The sequence below is a fragment of the Triturus cristatus genome, chromosome 2_1 (assembly GCF_964204655.1).
Source record: "Triturus cristatus chromosome 2_1, aTriCri1.1, whole genome shotgun sequence".
Taxonomy (NCBI): domain Eukaryota; kingdom Metazoa; phylum Chordata; class Amphibia; order Caudata; family Salamandridae; genus Triturus; species Triturus cristatus.
The window spans coordinates 1,049,297,376-1,049,320,861 of record NC_140581.1 but is presented as its reverse complement, the minus strand read 5'-3'; the positions used below and the strand labels follow the sequence as shown (position 1 = coordinate 1,049,320,861).

At 43.2% G+C, this 23,486-nt stretch overlaps 1 protein-coding gene across 1 annotated transcript in view; it reads right to left on the bottom strand.

The window, feature by feature from the left end:
- EGF (epidermal growth factor) overlaps positions 1-23,486 on the bottom strand; it is a 732,085-nt gene that overhangs the window by 481,451 nt on the left and 227,148 nt on the right. The window contains exons 5-6 of the mRNA XM_085635667.1: positions 23,011-23,213; positions 5,344-5,466 (exon numbers count right to left, since the gene is read on the bottom strand). Coding sequence (XP_085491793.1) covers positions 5,344-5,466; positions 23,011-23,213 — 326 coding nt within the window. The remainder of the gene's footprint in view (positions 1-5,343; positions 5,467-23,010; positions 23,214-23,486) is intronic.

Sequence of the window (23,486 nt, the reverse complement as noted above, 5' to 3'; positions counted from 1 at the left end):
ACTGACTTTCAACATGTTATCAAGATCAAAGAAGGTACCATACCAATTAAACATAGACTTCGCAATGTTCCTTTAAGCATTAGAGGTGATCTTTCTAAGCATTTACAAACCTTATGTGAGCAGGGCATAATAGAGAAAGTCGAGTCCACTCTTTGGCTTTCACCCATTGATTTAGCCAAAAAGAGATCTGGGGACTTGAGGATGTGTGTTGACTTGAGGAGCCTTAATGAAGCCATCTGGGTCTATGGTTTCCCCCTTCCGCGTATTGAAGAACTTGTCGCAAAAGTAGGGTCCTCTTTTTGGTTCACCAAACTTGATCTTAAGGCTGCATACCATTAAGTTGAACTACATCCTCAGTCCCGACATCTCACAGCCTTTTTTACTCCAGATGGTGTCTTTCAGTTTTGTCGTCTTCCCTTTGGTCTCGCCTCGGATGCGGCCGTATTCCAAAGATTGATGACTGAGATGTTCAAACATAATCCTCACGTAGTTGTTTTTCAAGACGACATTCTCATTTTCACTCAAAATGAAGCAGCGCGTGATTCTGACATTGATCAAGTGTTCAATGTTTTAACAAACAGAGGTGTTACTTTGCAAAAAATGAAATGTATTTTCAAGGTAAGGGAGATTGAGTATCTAGGCCATGTAATCTCTGAACATGGTACCAAACCCAGACCAGGTCTCATAAAAAGTATAGTTGATGCTCCTCCTCCTCAGAACAAAAAACAACTAATGTCCTTTCTAGGTCTTTGTGACTTCTATTCCAAATTTATGAAAGACTTTGCCAAGACCAAAGAGTGTTTTAGGGCACTGCTTAAGAAAGGTGCAAACTATATATGGTCTGAAGAATGCCAAAAAGGCTTTCAAACCATCAAAGACCATATAGCTCAAGCCCCTGCTCTGCAAGTGTTTGTAGAAGGAAACCAAACTGTTATCACTGTTGATGCCTCTGAATATGGTCTGGGAGCTGTTCTCTCACAATATGCCAGTGGAAAGGAATACACAGTTGGATTTGCATCCAGGACTCTTCGTCCCGTTGAACGGAAGTATTCCGTCATTGAAAAAGAGGTCTTAGCCTGTGCATGGAACGTAGAAAAATTCAAACCATATGTATGGGGTAGATCCTTTATCCTCAAGACTGACCATCACCCCTTGTAGACATTCTCTCTGGTAAAAACGTCAAACGTACTACTGCACCCATAACATGTTTATCCACAAAACTTATTAATACACTTTCACTGTGGAATACATTCCTGGAGGGAAAAATTGTAGAGCAGACTGTTTGTCAAGACTTCCCATTTCAGATTTAGATGATCAGGAAAGGGAAAGTGAGGTCGAGGAGTGTTTTGTAGCACTCATTGGTCAGAACAATTTATCCTTTGCAGAAGAAGATTGGATCATGCAAATTGACAAGGATCCCATTCTCAAGGAGGATGCATCTTTAAAAAAGAAAGGATGGCCAAAAGAGAGATGTTTGTCACCCGAACTTCAAATATTCTGGAAAGTCAATGACGAACTTTCAGTAGAAGGTGGTAATATAGTAAGAGGCGATAAACTCATTCCTCCTACTCACTATCGTGAGAAGATTATTCTAGCTGCACATTCTGGTCATCTTGGAGCAACCATTACAAAAAGGAAAGTTAGAAATGATTTCTGGTGGCCCAGAATGGCCATTCAAATAGATGATATGGTTAAGCATTGTTCACGTTACAACACTAACGACAAAGTTTTACTACTCGAAGGTAATGTTGAATCTCCTGTTCTTCCTCCTAGTAGGGCTTGGCAAAAACTTGGAATGTATTTTCTCGGACCATTCCATGTTCTTCCTTCCAGTTCAAAATACTTTTTTGTTCTCATTGACCATCTATCTAAATGGGTTGAAGTTGAACCTATTTCTATATCAAATTCAAAAAGTGCCATTAACTGTTTGAACACTATTTTTCTCAGAGAAGGGTATCCAGAAGAAATTCTCACCTATAAAGGTGTTCAATTTGTGTCACATGAAATGACTTCATTTTTAAGTTCCTGTGGCATAAAACACACCAGAACTCCACTCTACCATCCGCAAAGTAATGGCAAAACGGAGAGATTTAACAGAATTGTGGTGGAGTGTGTACAAGCAGCTTTTAGATCTAAATCCTGTGTTTTTCAAGCTGTAAAAGATCTTGTTTGGTCATATCGCACTTAACCTCATGTTGTAACCAACGTTTCTCCTTTTGAACTTATGAGGGGCAGGAAAGCATCTTGTCAAGTGTACCCTTTTTGGATGGTAAAATCTTTTCATCAGGGTTGTGATATGAAATGCATATGGGAATCTGCATGGAAAACTTCAAGTGAAATTTATTCTAAATCCCATCAATTTTCCACTACAAAAGAACCTCATAGACTATGCATTGGAGACTGGGTTAGAATCAAAAATCCAGTTTCAGTAAGAAAGAGTTTTTCTAAATTTCTTGAGTCACTACAAATTGTAGAGATACAAAAGAATGCTGTAAAGTTGTCGAATGGTAACTGGTGGAGCACCTCTCGTATTGCTAAGGATCCTTCTATTTCTTCCAACATTGACAAACGCAATCAAAACGTTTCAGGAGGGGATGGTGTTAGGAAAAGCACCAGAATTTGTATTAGACCACGAAATCTACAAGACTATGTTTAAATCTCATTACTTGTTTTTTAACTGTTTTAGAAAACTATGTTTGATCCTCATTACTTGCTTTCCAGTTGTTTTTCCCTTTTCTTTTCCGTTTTCCCTTTCCTTTATGTATTTCTTCCCCTTTTATGTTTCCTCAAAAGTTGTTTTACTTAAAGGGGGGGAAGTGTGGTGATGTCATGTAGTTGGATTACTGTCAGAACTCCCATATGTCATCTGGAGTGTTGGTAGACTTCTTGTTCCCAATGTTCTGATACTGTCAGTTACTATCTGTGCCTTGGTCACACCAGGGACGGCTCTCTGTACTTCCTAATAAATCCTTGGCATCAACTTTGCCCTGCGTCCCTCCTCTTCATTTCAGAGGGTGTTGCAGTAACAGTGGTTGGTCATATATGGTGCTGAACTTACTCAGTGTCTGAACTGGAGCACATTTACTTCTGTTTATGGTCCTTTTAGGCTGCAGTTATTTGCAAAGTGGGGTTCCTGAATACCAATGGACTCACTCTTATGTGAGTGGGTGTCTGTCCCTCCCTAAACTCCTCCTCAGCACTCTCTCAATTCCTCTTTACTCCTCCCTAAATCGGTCCCATTTAGTAATAGATACTCCCCATTTGTTAGCCACTCAAGCTTCCTGCACACAAACAACCAATAGTGGAGATTTGCTCTTTCTATGTGTGCTGCAGAATGCAGCACACATAGAAAGGACAACAAAAACGGGGAGAAATTAAACATTTCTCCTCATATTACCATTCTAAGACCAGGTTTTACCTGGCCTTAGTTTTTGGCACTGCCCAAGCCTGGTAAATCTGGGGCACTATCAAAAAGCAATGGGTGTTGCGGTGGAACGCCCACAGCAGTATCCATTGCCCACCCCTTTGCCGCGGCAGACTGCTGTGGAAAAGGGCATATTTACAAGGTGGTGTTAAGCTATGTCAAGTGGCTTAGTGTCACCTTGTAAATATATGAAATGGCGCTACGTCCCTGGAGCGTAAAAAAAAGTGATGCTCCGGTGGCGAAAGGGGTTTGTTAAAATGTCCCCATGTCCACATGTTTAAATATCGAAAGGACAGTGTGATGTTTTTCTGATGTGCTTAATATTAGTTGTCAGAATTATAAAACTCATTAGTTCTGAGTTTAGCCTCCTCAGTGAGATAGGAGACGGAGTCACCCTTAACATGATTTGGACTTGTAACACTCTGGTTACAGTTCAATGCTGTTTGAGCATTACCCTAAATGCCCCATTTCATCAAAAGATATTCACAGAAAAATTGGTATGGCATCATGCTCACCAGGTTACCAGAACACAATACAGCACAGCATAACACAAATAAGCCACTTCAGAAGGATTAAAGGCCTCATTTATGAAAAGTGTCGCATTGCTGCGTGAAAACACAGATGCAACACTTTTCAGTGCGCCCTCATTGCGACACCATGGATGTGCCGTATTAATAGCTACTGCTCCATGTCGCAAGGATTTACAGATATGTCAATATTCCTGATGTATCTGTAGGCGCAAAAAGTGGCGTATTGCTGGGGTGTGTTTTAAAACAGACATAACTCCAGCAATGTGTCCTTTCAGGCCTGCATCTCTCCTTACGCCTGCTGTGAGGCAGGTGTAAGGATTTGACACAGTGGCGTCCTAGAAGTGTTGCAGTTAAAGTTCATAGATTTCACTGCAACACATCTACAAGCCGTTTCTGCGCCGGAACACACATCCTGAATAGATTATACCTGATGCAGGTATAATGTAGTGCAGGTGTTTACAAAGCGGCGCATCTGCCTAGATGTGTCACTTTGCAAATATGGCGCAGTGTAGCGCATATTTTACGCCGCCCCGTCACAAAAAGGGATGCAACAGCAGCGTAAAGCGCTCATAAATAAGGCCCTAATAGTTGACTTCTCTGCCCAATTGAGTACATGCTATCGGCATGTTACTTATATGTCTCTGCAATAGGTTTGTTATCTTGTTTATCGGTAGATCGATACCTTGAAGCCCAAACTTCTCAAAGAATCCAGAAATATTTTTTTATTATCCTACTTAAACAGACAAGCAAGAGTCAAGGGCACACCACTCAACCATTCAGGCCCCATGGGGCAGAAAGGGAAATATACCCACTAGGCAATCCTTTCCCAGGTGACCATACACTCTAATCAGATCAGAATCCACATTGCCATCAAAACTAAGGAATCTCGACCATGGTATTTGGCCATAGCCCCACTATCCTTAAAATAGAAGTTGTTGAGAGTGGCACAATTATAGAGGAGCAGGAATGCCATGGGACTCCTGAATAATTTTGAATAGGGTGCACCATCATTTTGCATATCTCACTAGGCACACTCTGGAACCTTCCCACCCCATGACCCTGCTTTGCTTTCAGCGAGTGAGTCATCGATGTCCAACATGTACGGTCAATGCAGTGGCATAACAAAAGCCCCTGCGGTGCGGTGGGCCCCTGAGGTCCGGGTCCCCCTCTGACACTTGCAGGTCCATGGCCTGAGAGTTACAAACTGGGTCAGGAGCGTAGGGGGCCCCCTGTATGTACTTTGCAGGTGGGCCCCTATAGTTTTGTTATGCCACTGGGTCAATGAGATGATGGCCAACATGCAACAATCACAACTAGGAGATTTGATCAGGGAAATACATTTCACCATGCTTAACACACCCATGGCTTTGTTTACAGATTGACCTTTACCTTCACAGTGCATTCCATTCCAGCTTAGGGAAAACCCATCTGAACACTTGCACAGGTAAGAGCGTGAGTCCGGTTTACAAATGCTTCTGCACGCCTCTTTGCTGACATGGCAGGATTCCTGTTCTGAAGAAGACATTTTTAGATGGGCAGGTCAAGTGTGCACATTGTTTGAGAGCGATTTTGACAACAATTAATCTGTAGGGTACTGGGGATAGGATGTGGAAACACATACTACAAAAATATAGACTACATCAAAACGGACACTGCAAACATAAAGGCCATGCAAAGTAAATAAATATAAAAAGTGTGACATTCTCCTAACTGTCTTACCAAACACTTGCCCCTAAGTATGCTTGAAGACGAGTTGGAAAAGTAATTAATCCCAGTTTTACATTATGTGGGATGTGAGGTTAGCTGGATCCAAATTTTGTTTATAAAATCACACATTTTAGAGAGATATTTTGTTTGCATAGTCTCCATACATAGTCTTACAGGGTAAGTCACAACAAGGGGCAATGTGGGAAAAAATGTCATGTTATGCAGTGCAGCTAGCTATGTTCCAGCGCTTCACTGCGCTGTGTGCGGTGCAAAGGGCAGGAATCTGGGTCATGTACCGTTAAACATCACATAATTGCAAGTCACACTACTCAGTTACATGTAGCACAGCTCAGTCCAGCTCCCTCACATTTCTCACTTCCATGTGTGAACAACATGAGTCACCAGAACAATAAGCCCCCCAGCACAAAGCAAAAACATGACTGTGACAATGCAGGCCACCTTGCACAATGAGGCCACTGTGTCAAACTTGGGCCTATGCACCCAAATCTGGACAGTAAAGCAATTGAATGGAATGGGCTTGTCAGAGGAGCAACTGCTCAGCTGAGAGGGGTGGTCTGGTGTGGGGCATGTGAAGAATCAACACATAGACACATGCCAGGAGACGAGTATATAGTAACCTGTATGAAACTATATAGAACGCAGTTATCCAGAAGTGCGGGGTGAGAGCACACAGGTGTCAGCTGCCATGATAGAGACCTGCCGAACTCCTGTCATGTACTAAGTCAGACTGGGTGTGGGGGTGAATGCAAGTGAGGCACACCAGAAGACCATGTGTGTTGAAACAAATTATGGTGTATAGCCCTGGTGTGCCCCTGGCGGTGCAGTGCATTGTAGGTGTAGGCTGAGCATGTTGAACTGCTGCTGTGTCTGAATGGGGAGACATTGCATAGCAAGGAGGTGAAAAGGGATATGTGTCCTGCAAGCTAGCCTGACCAAGGCACATGCACTGATGTTTCTGACAGTGTCAAGCTTGTGTTGCAGCTTGGAAGGGATGACTGAGTAGAACCCATTGTGGTACTGTATCCTACATGTGAAGTGGCTCTGGGTGAAGATGTAGCACATGGCATGAAGGAGTCTGAAGGCAAATTGCCTCTCCATGCCACATATGTAAAGGTCGGAGGATGTGAAACAGGGATATGTCAAGGTAAAGGATTAGCTAGTTTGCCACCACAAAGGGCAGGAGTCAGGGATGGTTGGAGGCTGAGGTGGATGGGCCTAGTTGTGTGGCAAACCTGGGTAAGTACATGTCACCAATTTCAGCACTACTACATTGTTGGCTACAGCTTGACCCATAGTCCTCAAAACCAGCCAAACATACCCGTCCATTGGATATACTCATGAATATTGTTGGTGTTGTAGGCACATGACAGTCAATGTTTTATCTGGCTTTCATCAGTGTTTGGCAGTAGGTTGAGTCCATGGTCCAAATTCAGGATTGCCAGATGAGGTATGTATATGAACAAGTGAGGGGGCCTGAGTCAAACAATGTTTGATACTCTGCAGATAACCAACTCTGGCAATGATGAAATGGGGTGAGCGTCAGTGCTAGCAATCTACCTAGTTTGACTGGCTCATCCCCTCAGAGTTGGTACATAGTGCACGCTGTCCAAAAATATGGAGCCTTCTGTGTGTTGAATGAAATCACCTGAGTATACTCAAACAGGAAACCCGTGGTAAGTACATTCCCTCACACATTACTGCAGTGTCACAAGGTTGGAAGCTGTGTAGAGGTGTGCAGGAAATGTGTGAAAAACTGAACCCTTTGCCACATGAAAGGACATTGTGCATGCAAGACAGCACAACAAGGCAGAGTGCCATTGTGTACTGTGTGAAAGGCATACTGCAGGATCATAACTAATTCATGACCAAACCCACACACCTTCACAGGAGCTGTGGGCTGAGTACTAGTCACAGGTAATGCAGGTACCCTGGGGACTAGGTGCACTGTGCACAGTAGTAGTATCAATACGTCAAACACAATCAGTACAGGCATTATGAAAAAGAAAGCAAATCACCAAGGCAGATGTGGACCTTACCTCATATCACACTTGCAATACTGGCAGGCCCAGTGACCTGTGTAACTGTGTTGCAATATGTGCCTTGACACAACAAGTCAGTCTTGTCACTTATTTGGAAGCACACCTTCTCCCAACACTCCCACCTGTCACATTTCCTACTAAAGCATCACATTTTCTACATAAGTGTCATGTTTTCTACTGGAGCGTCACCTTTACTACTAAAGCATCTCCTCTCCCAAGGAGTCACATTTCCTACTTAAGCGCCACCTTTACTACTAAAGCGTCTCGTTTCCTAAAGCATCCCATTTTCTACTAAAGCATCACCTTTACTACTAAAGCAACTCATTTCCTAGAGCGTCATCTTTGCTCCTAAAGTGTCTTGTTACCAAAAACGTCTCCTTTACTACTAAAGCATCTTGTTTTCTAAAGCATCACCTGCACTACTAAGCATCACCTTTACTACTAAAGCGTCTCATTTCCTAAAGTGTTACCTTTGCTACTAAAGCGTCTCATTTCCTAAAGTGTTACCTTTGCTAATAAAGCGTCTTGTTTCCTAAAGCATCACATTTCCTCCTAAAGCGTCTCTTTTCCTATTAAAACGTAATTTTCGCTTGACGCCTCGTTAGCAAAATGGGAAATACGTTTGTTTTCATTGACACAACTAGACCTTTGTGTGTGGTACAGTGTATTGGTTGTTCCAATACAGATAATCACTCCCAGGGATTACGTTTCTGGCTCAAAATAACTTTGCTCACATTCTTGTAAGCTTCGGATGTGTCACACGTATGTTAACGGTGCACATATGTGTGAGTCCCTGCGTTCATGGTGCTGATACTAGGACAGGCAATATATTGCTGTGAAATGCACATCTTGACATAATCAATATGTGTTACAGTTTGTATTATGCTTGCCTTGATGTAGGTATCTGCGTAGTAGGCATTTTTTGTTTATGGCTATTGCACTCCTATGAAAATTGTATCCCCATTGTCATACCAGTTGGTGCCCATACTGACAAAAGATGTGTTACGGATGCAATACACACTCTGGAAATTACATACACGGGCTACTTCAGCCTGTCTACGGTGTATGTGGCATTCAGCTCACAGATTGACAGTATAGATGTGAAAGGTATGTTCCTAGGCCCATAGGCAAATAGGTCACATGTTCATATGTGCATGACATCATATAGAAGACTATGACACGCAACGGCCATCATACAATATAGGGGTACACACACATCTGCTATTTTGGCTTGGTGTTTGGCACTATATGTGTGACACATGCACAATACAGCTGCAGAAAAGCGTAAGCCAAAACAGTTGGCCAATATCTTGTTCTTCATGAGTCATGCTTGAGTAGGCCTCACAAGTGTGATGATTTCCAAGTGGGAATATGTTTAGCATTTCCATGCATCACATTATTCGGCAACAGAGAGGGCTTATGTGAACTTAGAATGTGGGTAGGCATTCACACCAGATGTTCATATGTGCATTTATTGAAGGGTTCTGCCACCCTGACCTTGGATGCATCAGTGCATGCTACCTTGTCAGGAGTGACATTACATGTAGTTATACCTTGCCGTGTATTGGCCTATTACATTTCCTTTGTTTTCTCAACAAATTAGCACACATAGATGGAGCTGTATGAGTCACAGCATTGTTTATTTCAGAGTAAGACAGAGCTACACAGTCACACCCACTCCTGCATGCAAGTTTCATCCTTGTCTAGTGGCTCAAGTGTGTCTGCATTTTGGCTAGGTAGTCAATCCAGCACCAGCACAGGTTGGGACTCCATTTTTATGTGTGAGGTGGAGTGCTACACTGACTTTGCTATGTGCTTGCAAACGTTTGTGTAGCATATGTAGACTGGGTTGCACTGTGTGCCCAAGCAAATTGTATGGGACTCTGTTCACAGCCATAGGATAAATAGTCATTATACTGGCCTCCTGAGTATAAAGCAGGGGGAAAACTATGATTTCCAACACTCACACTCAGTATTTGCACACTATTTACATTTACACTCCCATTGGCATATGGTAGGATGTCTTACATTCAGTACACAGTTGCACTACACATACTTAAAACATGTGCACACTGTTCCACATTGCTACCTTTGTTTGGTGTAAGACTTCACACACACATGTGTTTGCCACATGTTGTTGATATGCACACATGTTTTGTACCACATCATGGTGTCCTGAGTGGAGAAAGACACTTAGCTACAGACCTTTGTGATGGGCCAAATACAATTAGGTGAAATGTGAGTGTATTGATGTTTACAGTGACTGTTAAATGAAAGTGTTTAAACAAAGTAAGTGTTCAGTTCTTTATTTACATTTTTTAACCCTTTTTCAAAATAGAATAGAGGCAAGATGGTGTTTGAGTGACAACCCTTCCGTGATGCTTCACCGATCAGACCCCTAAAAGTCACTTTTCTACTCCCCTTTTGCCCCTGAGTTAGAACCCAGACCACATGCAAAGAGATTAGCTAATGAAGCCGCCCAGTATTCTCAAATCTGCCTTACCTTCTTCGCTAAACACGAGACAGTACGAGCCGGACAAGCGTGGAAGCATTACTCATTTTGGACCAGTCTCGATGTAGCCTGCCTGGTTCGTACATCCTTGATGCTCCCTGCCCTGCGGTGCGATTTCCATGCCACGCTGTCACGTCGCAGAATACCCTCGGTGATCCGCAGTGCTCCACTGACCTCGAGGGAAGCTTTCCTTGCACGTCAACTACACGGGTGATGCGCTGATTTCCTGGCAGTTTGTTACATCATCAGGATACATTGTAGAAACAATGGACTCCGCCACATACAAGTAAGGATGGCTGGCAAGGGGGGGGGGGCAAAACAATGAAAGGCAAAATTATGCAGCCGCTCAGCTCTATAACGCAAGTAACACCACAGCCCAGCTCTGTGATGACCGAGAATTGGCAAAAATGGCTTGACACCCACATGGCCAAGAGCAAGGTGGGTGTACTGGAATCACCTCCCACGAAGACTGAGGACAGAATCGAATCACCTCCAGTTCAGGAGATCATTAAAGACTCTCCTCTTCCCTCAAACATAATTCTTTAGACGGCTGAAACCCCTGGAGATGCAGGTTAGCGCTGGGATGCTCATTGGGTTACTACGCGCTTTACAAAACCTTTAAATAAATAAATAAAATAAATAGGAGTGAGAATGGGGAGAAAGGAGAGAAAAATGAGGGTGCAAGCCATACAGATAAAATAGAAGTCTCAAAAATAGCACTGGTTAAGGCTTACAAAGACCCCAGCAACTGCCAACCATTAATCACCAGCAGCTTTGGCCCAAGCGTAGGATTGGGACTCAAGTGAAAAGATACTGAACAAACAAACTGAGCAAATTGTGCTAAATGAAACTGATTATCCAATCGCTCCCTTGTGTACAGCGCAGGAGGTCAAAGTATGCCCCTCAGCTGCACTCTACCCCAAAGTCCAGCCTGGAAACAGACCATGTATTGATCACCTGTATACCTCCCAGTCAGGGAGCCCCTGATTATGTACAGAAGCATAAGGATGAGGTTTATACCGGTGGTAAAGCAGATGCAACTAGCAGCAAACCACTTAAAGGCCCAAAGGTCTTCACCGAAGTAACATGACGTGCAAGTTGTAAACCCCCTTGTCCCTCACCCAAGACGCCTGACAATTTGGAGAAGTTCTATTTATTAACTGACGAGTCAGAAATTTCGATTATAAGTATCTCCGCTTCTAGCGAGGAAGAGGGGCCTAAATGGAACAGCAGTTCAAATTCAGATTCACCGACGAAAAGCCATGGGCAGAGAATACTCCCCCGCCCCCAAAAAAGGGGGACCGGCAAAGAAGATGTGAGACCCCCAACAGAGGAAGCGCTGGGGACCTCAGATGGGATTACTCAGCTTCACAACTTACAGTAATATCAGATATAACTGATGCTTCAGGAGGCAATCGTACAATTACAGGCAACAATGAAGAAGATGAACAAAGGACTAAGAATGAGTCTACACTGGCAGTAGTGTTACAGACTATTAAGAGCTTCCAGAAGGAGGTCAAATCAGATAACCGTAGATCGCGCCTAGCCGCCAAAAACCTACAAGGGGCCGTTAGGAAGGTTGGCTTGTGCTGAGATTGTTGATCGAGTGGCCTCCTTAGAGGTACGGACAGAAAATCTGGAGAAGTATCTAGTCACTCTGAAGGCCCAAGGAGACGAACACGAGGGCATAGTCAAGGATCTCATATGGAAGATGGAGGAACAGGAGAATAGGCAGCGGCGCAACAACCTCCGCTTTTTAGGCATTCCGGAAGGTGCGGAAGGGAACGATCCCAGGAGCTTTATGATCACGTTCCTCTGGGGGCCTTCCCATAATTACACACTTGCGACTGGGACAAAGAGATCCAGCAGGCACACAGATTCCCGCTAACTCCCTTAAAACGTTCCTCATCTACTCCTCAGCACCCTCGTGCTATGCATTTATACTTTGGGAACTTTCTTGTGCGCCAAGCACTGTATGATATGGCCAGACCTACAAACAAGAGGGATTTTAATGGAATCACTTTCTTCACTAGGCTCGACTTTGCTCACGCCACAGTTGAGCACAGATGGAGGCTGAGACAGCTCTTTACCCCTTTTTCAACAACTTGGAGCCGATGTGTATCTGCAGAATCCTGCTTGGCTAAAATGTGTATACAAGGGGACTACGTGCAGCTTTGTATCCGAAATACAGGCCCAAGCATACTTACAAGAGATTACTGATCAAAATGGGAACAAGCAGTGGCAGTCTAATGTCTCAAACCCAGGCAGCTTGAAAGTTGCACTTCTATAATGCCATTTCTTCCCCTTTCTGACATTTATTCTCTATTGTGTTTCTTCTGGGTTTTTTTTCTTGCTCTTTATATCTTCCTCCTCTTATTTCCTTAGTGTCGTTAAGTAATTCGCCAGCATATAGAACAATAGGGAAAGGGAGGAAAAAAAGATATTGCAGCTCAGACTGATCAATTCTGGACTTTATAATTGGCGGACACAAGGTCTTGAGTTAGAATATTTTGAATTTCTTTACTGATTCTTGTTTTATGCGTGCTCTCTTATAATCACTTAGGGTATCCCAATGGTGGGAGAAGATCGGGGGAGGCACTGGGACTTGACCTCTCAGATGCCATTTTCCTGGCCTTGGCAAAGCCAGGTAACCTCAGTTGTAGGTGGTGGTAGAGGGGTTCGGAAGGGTGGTGGGCAGCATGGGGGGAGGGTTGGCCCAGCAAAGAGATGATCTGCAATTTTTTGTTCTCAATAAGATATGACTATCCATTTAATACAGATGACTAAGTTACGCATAGCTACAATTAATATCTGTGGTCTCATTTTACAATTCAGTCGCACGTTAGTGGATAAGTGCGGGAGGTGGACAATCACTGAATGCCGCAGGAGTAATGGAGACCCAATTACTATATGCTCCATCTATGGTAGCAATTTAGACGACCCAACCGTGTTTCATCAAATTAATAATGAACTAGCTACCTGGCCACTCCTGATAGTAATCTGCAGGGATTTCAATATAAACCTGCCACCAATAAGTGATTCAGGCTGGGTATACAATGGTCATAAACCAAAGGTGTTTTCGGGCACTAAGGGCACTCTGTCTGGAACATGCGCTTATGGATCTTGGGAACCGGCAGAACCCCACAAACCCTGGCTTTACCTATTTTTCGCACCCACACAATAAACATGCAAGAATAGACTTTATCTTAGTGTCTCACTCCGTACTCCATGACTGCACAATTGAAAAAAACCCTTGCATACTGGCGGACCATAACCCTTTGGGAGACAAACGCTACATCGCGGTCCTTACACCGTAATACGTTTACAACGCAGGCATAACAACGCAAGTCGTTGCAACGACTTTCGGTGGATGGCGCTATACACTAAGGAATAGTATGATTTACTATTCCAACACCTTCCCTACTGTTATGCAGGCTGGAGTTGGAATAGTATATCAAACTATTCCTAAGTCCAGCGCCCTCCAGCGCAAGTCGTTGTAAGGACTTGCATTGTAATGCCTGCGTTGTAAACGTGTTGCGGTGTGAAGACCGCAATGTAACATCATCTATTCTAATCCTTTAATAGTAGAGATTAAGGGGGGAGGGTTCAAGGGGGGCAGCGCTTTTACATGGAGCTTTGAGCGGGCCCTTCTATTCAATGAAGAATTCTGTGATTATGTAAAGGGGTGGATACCTCAATTTCTCAAGGAGAACTTAGGGTGCGCCAGAGTCAACATCATTTGGGATACGCTCAAAGCAGAAATACGGGGGGAAACACTTAGATTTTCACTCTGCCTGAATAAAAAAAGCGCGCTGCGATGAATGACTTTCTAGGTCTAGTAGCTGCTGCAGAAGAAGAGCTGATTGCAGTAGTGCAAAATGGGGGCGACCATATTGAAGCGCAAGCGAAAGTCATGGCTGCCAAGTTGGCAATTATGGAGATAATAGCCAAAGGCACGGCTGATAAACTCGCCGCCAGGCGGGAGGAAGCTTATGAGTGCAGCGAGCAAGTGGGTCATCATCTTGCCATCAGAGACAGAGAAAAAACAACTTGGAACGTAATCACAGGAATTAAAGACCCTGAGAAGGGACTGATTTCAGACCCAGCTGGAATTCGAAACGTATTCTACTCTTATTATCAAGAGCTTTACTGTGAGGATACATCAGGAAATTCGGATGATGTGGCGACTTATCTTAACCAGATTCCCACAGAGCAATTCCCACAGGAGGACCAGCTACAGCTGGAGGAGCTACGGCAACGGCTAGAGATATTAATGTCCATTAACAGCCTTCCTTACGGTAAGGCCACTGGCCTTGATAACATACCTCTCGAGTTCTATAAACAATTTGAAACACAATTGAAAGAGTGCATGACGCAGCTATTCACACATGTATTTAGGGTTGGTAGGCCACCAGAATTTTGGTCACAGGCCAAAATCATAGTTTTCCTTAAAAAACATAAAACACCGACAGATCCCTGGTCGTACCGTCCCATAACATTAATTAACACTGACAGCAAGATTTACTCAAAAATCCTAGCAACACACTTGGCTTCTGTAGTTCATAAGGTTATCTCTAACAGCATGGGTTTATACCTGGACGGGGGAACAACAGATCATATCAGAAGGGCTATTACTCTTCTTGATGCGAAAAGCACTACTAGGGACCCAATTGCACTAATACTGTTGGATGCAGTGAAGGCCTTTTACAGGGTCTCCTGGCCTTTTTTATGGGAGGCTCTGTCAAGGGTGGGAATTGGAAAGGGATTTTTACAAGCTTTCAAAATGCTTTAATTTCACCCCACTGCCAGGCTCTTTATTAATGGAGAACTTACAGACACTTTCAAAATAACGAGGGGTACCCGGCAGAGTTGCCCAAGCTCGCCGCTGTTATTTGCAATATAAATGTATCCCTTTCTATGCCAGTTGGAACACAACAGTCGTATTAGGCACATCGTAACCCACGGTTTAGAAACCAAAGTTTTGGCTTATGCCGATGATATTGCTTTGGTGAGCCCCGACCCTGATGTGGCTATAGGCGAAATCGAAGTAGAGGCGGCGAGATTTGGTTCACTCTTAGGGTACTCCCTCAATCGTAATAAAACACAAATTGTTTGTAATGAGAATGTTATGACTAATGATGATCAAGTAGTTAAAAATGCAATATATCTGGTGGTAGATATCTCTACAAACATTGATTGTATTGTTAGAGATAATGTCGAGCCACTAATAGCTAAAACAAAACCAGAATTGGTGAGATTGCATAACTTACACTTATCCATTATCGGTAGATGCAACGTAGTCAAAATGCTGTTTCTTCCAAACGTTTTTGTATCTGTTGCGTGCAATCCCTCTCGAATTTGATACCAAATGTCTCAAAGGAATTGAGGACCTATTCTCCAGATTCATCTGGGGATATGCGAAACCTAGAAGAGCATTTACATTTCTCGCTTTACCCAAGGAAAGGGGAGGTCTAGCCCTACCAAATATTAGACTCTATTACTGGGCCACTACTTTATAATCTAGTACTTATACAGGAAAAAACGAGAAATAACAGGACAGAAGAAATACCGACCCCACTCAAACTTGTTATGGGGACAGAAGCATTGGGGTGGGTCTGGCGTTACTTAAATGACAACCATTTCAAGAAAGTTCATTTTAAACGTTACAAGGCTGATGTAGAATTATGAAATCTATCCGGAAACTAATCTGTTTGGGCCGCGTGAACTTCTACACTCCACTCTGTAAAAATCCCATCTTGCCTGAGATCTTTAAAGGTTTAATAGTAGAAAGATGGAGCGAAGCGGGATTGACTAAGCTAGGAGCCTTTTTTCCTCCAGCAGGGCTAGTCTCTTTCAAAAACCTTAGAGAATGGTATGTGCTCAATAAGAGAGATTTTTACACGTTTCTACGAATCCGAGATTTTTTGATTAAGAAAGGGGTGTTCCGTTAGGGTTCGCTAACAATAAAACTATAGATAAATTAAGAAAGAATAGAGCTCTATCCATTGGAGTTGTCTATAATTTTTTTAACTCACTAATACCAGATGACATGGAAGAACGAGCACTAAAGTGGAAGGCAGAGATTGGAATCCTGTTCAGCCTATTTTTTCACTCAGTTAATCTAGCACAGAATATTTTAATACCAGCCCGACTTCAGGCTCAATACTATAAATCATGCTTCTCGCTCTATTACACCCCCAAAAAGATTGCTAAATGGGGGACTGGGAGAGGGACCGTTTGTCCTCGCTGCACTTTATATCAAGCTGATCTTACTCACATCTTTGCCTCCTGCGATGCTTTGAGCAAACTAAAACAAGAAATTACCAGTTTTTTCAAGGAGGCTCTGGGTGTTGTCTGTTACTGTTCTCCGATGTTAATTGGACTCAGGGTAGATCAGGATTTGCTGGGGAAACCCGGAGAAGGACTAGTGTTCATTGGCATAGAGATCTTGCGTTTATGTTTAGCCTCTGACTGGTTGGATCCTCACCCACCAGGGTTTCAGCAATGGCTCTCCCGGCTACTTGCGAACTATAATTTGGAAAAAGCTATTTATGCAAGAAGGGGTCCCCGCTCCCGAATTAAAGGCCGAGAGATCTGGGCGCCATTGACTAGATGGATTGAGAAGAATGGGTGAATGATAAAATGCAACTCAACTTATACCCGAACCTAAAAATAATCAGAGTGCGGCCAACTCCTAGGTGGGTGAGGAGGATAGGGGTGGTGGGGGTGAAAAAGGGCGGAAAGAAAACTTATTAATGCATTGCCTTCTTTTTTGTCTTTCTCCATGGTTTCCTGGTTTTTTTGTAAGATACTTTCTACATACATAACGTACTGTAACTGTTGAATATATTAGTATTATTTCTGCATTCATAAAAAAAAAAAGAAAATGTATGTATGGCCATCAAACTGATTCAGGCTTCAGTGAAAAATGTCTGCACAATGGTGTGCCTTCGTTGAGTCCCAGCAGTTATGCCTACATTTTCCCCTCTGTCCTCATCTTCATCCTCATCCTCGTCCGCTGCTTCCTGCCACTCATGGCACTGGTCCTATGGGACATTTGAGCACACATGGATGTTCTGCAGTATATAACAAACCAGGATAATTTTGCAAACCGTATGGGGGAGTATCGGCCCCCAGACATGTCCAAATAGTGGATGCAAAATCTCAGTACCCAGAAAGTCTGTTCCACGATACCCCTGGTCGTGCCCAGCGTATTGTTGTAGGTGCGCTCTGCCTCTGTCTGGGGATATGCAAACAGGGTGATGACCCAGGACTGCAGACTATATCCTTGGTCAGCTTAAAAGACAAAGTGAGAAAATTCACTCAATGCTCACGGTGATTGATCAAGCGACATTCAAGTACATATCTATTATGTATAATGAATGACTCTTAAACATTTCGACCACTATTGTATGCAATTGGCTACATGAAGATTAGAACAATTAATTCCACATGTCTATTCCCGTTCTCTGAGTGAGATTAAAATGTGTGCATGGCCTGCAACTTTTGACAGTGACATAATGGGCTACAAACATTTGGGCTCTGGCTTAGTGTGATATGTGTTTTGTAGGTCCATTGCCACAGTAAGTGAGAGTATGTTGATCACAAATTGGGGTTTGTTGTCATCCATGATTAGGCTGTGCCAGAACAAACACGCAAATATACATGTGTCCCTATGGAACCATTGATGTTGTTGCTGCACTACCTACCGATGACGGAGCCTTTGAATTGTAAACTTCCATTCGGAAGTGTAATGTGGTGCATACATGTGGTGCATGTTACATTTAGACATACAAACAACAGCCATGGCAGTCCTTCCTTGCTGACAGTGTTGCAATATAGCATTTGTCCAAGCATCACATTGCTCAGGTTCTTTCGACTATTGATAGACACAAGCAGTGGCTTAGCACGTCTTGACAAGTGTGACTTGCAGGTTTGCATTGCACATGTGCCCTGATGAATGTTGTATCCCTCCAACATGTGCACTGTCTCAGGGAGCACACACAGACATATCCGTTAGATCATTTGGTATTTAATGTTATTAGGTCTGGCATATACTTCAGCTGCACTTACCAACTAATAGGTCATACCCATATGTGCCATTCTGGAATTGCTCTTTGTTGATGGAGTGCCTGAAGATGTATGCTCATAAATACTATCAGAATATTTTGTCAACTTATTGGTGAACATGCCCCGATGGTCCACAATAGCATGGGCATTCATCGAGAACATCTGCTTCTGGTTCCTGTAGAGGTGGGATGGAGCTACAGGGAGGACCAGTTGAGTACGTGTACAGTCCAATGCACCCTGCACATGTGGGAAATCGGCGATGGCATAGAAGCCTAGTTTGATCGGCAGCTGCAGTCGTTGTGTGTTGTGGAAGAGTCGGTACTGTGTTGTTAGGCGGATGATGGCATCCAGGACAGACGGTAGAAAAGCCAAGAAAGATGGCTGGGAGATTTCTGCCACTTATTGGTGGTCTTGGGAGTTGGTGACTGGAACCTTGGCGCTATCTGGTGTAGCAGTCGGACAATGGACTCCATCCTGAGCCTGTAATAGGTGATGGCCTAATCCTCCATCAGATCAATGGGGGAAGTCCATTGCCTATATGCGCATTCCCTTCTGCGCTGCCTTTGTAGTGGTGAGGGAGGGATAGGTGGTTGGGGGAATAGTGGTAGTAGTCTCCACGCGACTCCCAGCAGCAAAATCACCACTTCCATGTCGTAGTTGTGCTTTGCACACTTTTCTGTCTAGCTTCACTTATATGCCAAAGCCAATGCGTCATTTCCTGCGTCTGGGTTAATGAGGCACAGGACTTTTGACACATTTGAACCTCTGTGCGACACTTGCCAGTGATGCTTCACTTTTCAAATAACTTGTAAATGTGTTGGTTTTACTGTAGAAATTACGATGGCATGCCTACCTTGCATCTATTAATACTTACATGATGTAGCAGGTTTAGGCGCAGGACACCAAAACCGATGCATCGGCCTAGATGTGTCACCTTGCAAATGTGGAGTACTGCCCATGCTACCAATGCATCAAAATTATGATGTCTTAAGGGTGCAAGCTCCTTGTAAATAGGCCCGAAAATGCATAAGAAATATTGACTGGTTTAACAAGTGAGAATGGTTTTTAGCAATTCTAAAAAGTTCAATAATTCCAGCAAATATTGCAACATAAGCAGCAGTGAATGTTTTGGAAGTCAATATTCTGTATACATGTTTTTTTAGAAGGAGACAGAAAATTCAGTAGTGTGGCGGAAGACCAACCACTGCTCAACGATTTGCATGAGCTAGTGCCTGGTTCCTACCCCTCTACTTTCCCACTTCCTGTGATACAGCAATCTATCACTAATAAAAGAAGGTAGAACACTAATCAAAGCACCAATATGGAGAATGTCTTTCCCAGAAATGAGAGTCTTCACGCCTTAACAAGTGTGGTAGTGTAAAGAAGGATCTGGTTTCATTCAGTGGTGGTTGACCAGTTTAAGGGAGACTGTTAATATGAGCAAATTGCCCATTGCTCAAAAATACTGTGAGTCTGGGTGTGCTGAGGAGGTTGAGTGAGGGCAAACCCCTAATTACAGCTCATAAAATGAACTGAAAGGTTCTCCATTATCCTCCAGTGTTGAGACACACTGTCAAGATTGTACCCTCTGCTCACACCTCTACAACTCGCTACTTTCTCCTAAAGTGATCATTGATCTTGAATCCCTATTAGGTGTAGATGCTACAAAACCCGATAGTTGCATCAGATGTCCCTGGGATTGGGTGCGCTCTACTGTGAGGATCACAAAGATTGGGATCCATTATTGCTTCATGGTTCTGACTACTCTGGACCCTGAGAGACTTTCCATGTGAAAGCGTTTACCACAAACTTCTTTGTATTTCAGAGGTTTTTGGTTACAGACTTGAGGAGTCTGGTCAGCTAAGAGTCTACAATCCTTGAATTGCTTATGCATCAGGCAGACAGTTTTAAATGCTGATCCTCCCTTTTTCAGATCCATGTCAGAGTGTTTAAGGTGGAGTTTAAAGGTTTAATCTCTTTATGTTGAAAATCAGTGACATTTTTATCAGTATTTTGTTGTATAGCTGAATTAGTTATTGAATGTGGATATTGAATCGCCTAAAACGTTTTGAGGTAAAATCCCTGATTTGTGAACCTATGTGTCATAATTTTAGAAGTAATTGAGTGTATACTTCTATTTCTGTTTGAATTATGCAGGTGAAGTTGAAGATCATAAAGTATCTTCACTTACAGAGTAGAGTGCAAACACAAATGTAAATATTGTGTGTCCTTCTTTTGTGTGATGCTATTACTTTACTATACCAGATGTCTTTGGAGCCTATTCTGCAATACTGAATGTCCACTGAAGCATTAACAAAGGGTTGTCACTCATCTTCATGGGAGCATCATAATACAATAAGCGCACGCACATTTGTACCAGCACTGTGAAATGGGAATGCCTCTGGAGTGGTATCCTAAAATTCTATACTGGATTCTTAGGCCCCAATAACGAATTTGGCGTTACATGGACTGCCAGACTTTTGGGGGCACGGCGATGGCAACCTCCCCACCACCCTATTACATTACGAGTGGTGGGACTGCCACAGCCCCGCTGCAGATGCCAGGCAACCGCCGTTCCCTGGTGGTGTTGCAGCGGTGTAGAGGCATCCATTTGCTTGGCGGGACCGCGGCAGTCCCGCCAGGCATATTAGGAGTTTCCTCTCAGCCAGGGTTTGAATGGCAGTTCCTACAGGGCCCTCTGGTGCCTCTGTGCCCTTTGGATGTGTGCATGCACACCAGTTCCTGCACGGCATGGACTTTTAACTCCATGCCGTGCAGGAACTGCTTTTGGTGTTCCCATTGCGGTGGCTGTTTTTTGAGGCACCGTCTTGGGAACACCAATAAAAGCCCACTAGACAGGAAGAAACTCCTAATCTGGCGGGTGGCCTGACCATGGCTTTGGTGGTGCGGCAGCAGGACGTACCCGGCGCTGCACCACCAAAGTCATAACTGGGCCCCAAGTGACATCTGACCATGCTGAAGATTTGGCAACCGTAAGGCTGTCGGGCCCGCCAGTAATTTTTGTGTGCTTCTGCATGGGCAATAATTGTCCTAACTTTCATGGAAGCCAGTCCAGTTTTCTTTTAACATTTTCATTTGACATCCTATTTGTCAAAACTGGTTGTCAAATGACCACTGACTGTGGTAGAAATGTAATGATCTTAGGTGATAACAATTTAGCGCAACTAGGTTTTGATACAGGAGTCCTCCTTTCTTCAAATCAATTTGTAGCATCATGTATTGAATGATTTTCCACTAGTAAGTGTTTGTGAATTTGAGTTTGAAAGAGGTGACAGCATGGCTACATCCTTAGAGTGTAGACTTCAGATTTGATGAATGCACTGAATTATTATTGTAATAAAGTTACAACCAAAATATGTAGTTCAGGCAGCTAACATCAGGTGACAAGTCCAAAGCTTCATACTGTATGTGCTGATAAAAAAGTTTCTATCACACTTGACTTTAAGAGCCCAGAGAGGAAAAGCCTAAAAGGTTGTTAAGTGAAAGTGCTGTCTGAGCTGCAAAAATGTGCCAGTTATGGTGAACTTCCACCAATGGGAGTTGTGGTGTTTTGCTAGTACCACTGGATTTCTTTTTAAATACCTTGTTTTAACCACTATATGAGGTTGTCATAAATGTGGGTGTGTTACTATAGTTCTATCTGCGGCCCCAAACTCTGGGGTGAGGGGGGGAGGGGTCTCAGTTACAGCTGCTAAACCCTTGCAGGGAAATCACCAGTAATTGGAGACTATTAAAAGACTGGTCCCATTCAGTTTCATCCCTGGTACTGCCAACTCTGCAATACTACATTAGCACTGAAGCCTGGAAAAGTCAGACTGTGGTAATGTATTTCCATAGGACACACACAAATACAAACGGATCATACCTAACTGACTTCAACTCAGCAGTGTGGTCCACTAATGAGAAGATCTCGATGATGGATCAACCAGTTCAACTCTGCCATCAGAGATAGGGGAGTAAGAGTCACAACTAATGGTAACCTTGGCTACCAGCACATGTGACCCTATCTGCCCTTACATACAGAGGGCCCCTATGTCTTGATCAAAAAATATTTTTGTTCTCTCTCCCTCACCTTGTACTTGATCACACTGTCCAGGCCATGGTTCAACAATCAAACAATACCTAAAAAGGGTGTTAGGGCATGCAATTCATGCTGCGTTACTAGTTTTTAAATGGCATCAAGGTCTATTTTATCCCCAGAATAGGCTAATTCTTCTTCAATCTTCCCAAGTTTTCTCATCCAGGTCTACTCTTTCAGGTGACTTGTGACTTAACCTCATGTGAGATTTGCTACTTGGTACATAGAGAATGGTGTCATACTACAGCATTGAAACAGTTTACTCGCACAGCTGACTGCCTATTTTTGTAAAAGCACAATTTTATTTAATTTCCATGGCCTTGTTGACAATTTGTTGATATTTCTACACATGACAAATCATCTGCTCTCAAACAGTTAAACTATACACAGGTTCCACAAAATGTCCTCAACACTCTGCGAAGGGTTATATTACACATTTAAAAAAACTGATTGAGCAGATCCATATAACTAGAAGACACAGAGAAAAAAAATACAAAAATCAAGGAGCTTCTTCAATTCCAACCTTAGCCAGTCACATTGATGGCTGACCATATATATTCAACATTCATGCTTGGTTGTGTGTGCAGGGTTGTAAATCAGTAACTTACCCTCTCCATTCAAATCTGCTTTGGCTGCAGGCTGGCTCAATCTGTGCACCACCTTTAGCTGAGTAGCGGGAAATAGCGAAGGGCCCAGGCGCAATCTAACAATCTCCTTCCCTGTGTACTTGTTGGACTGTCTAATGGTGCCTGTTTTCCACTCAGAGTAGTAGACATCATCAGCAAAAAGGGAGATTCCAAAAAGGTGATGTCTGGGACAAAAGATTAAAGACAATTAAATATGTGTTCCTAATAGTTGCAAGCTCATTCACTTCATCTTACGTACATTTTGGTTTTTGTTGATGACGTAGGTGCATTCAGGGAGTAGGTGGTATTGTGTCAGGTAGTGCTTATCATTCCGTCTATAGTATAGGAAGTTACTCTGAGATCACCAACGACTATATGAGACTATTAGAACTGCTGGTTAACTACTAATACTTTGAATAACTCACTCACTCCAACAAGCGCATGCACTTCTCATCATA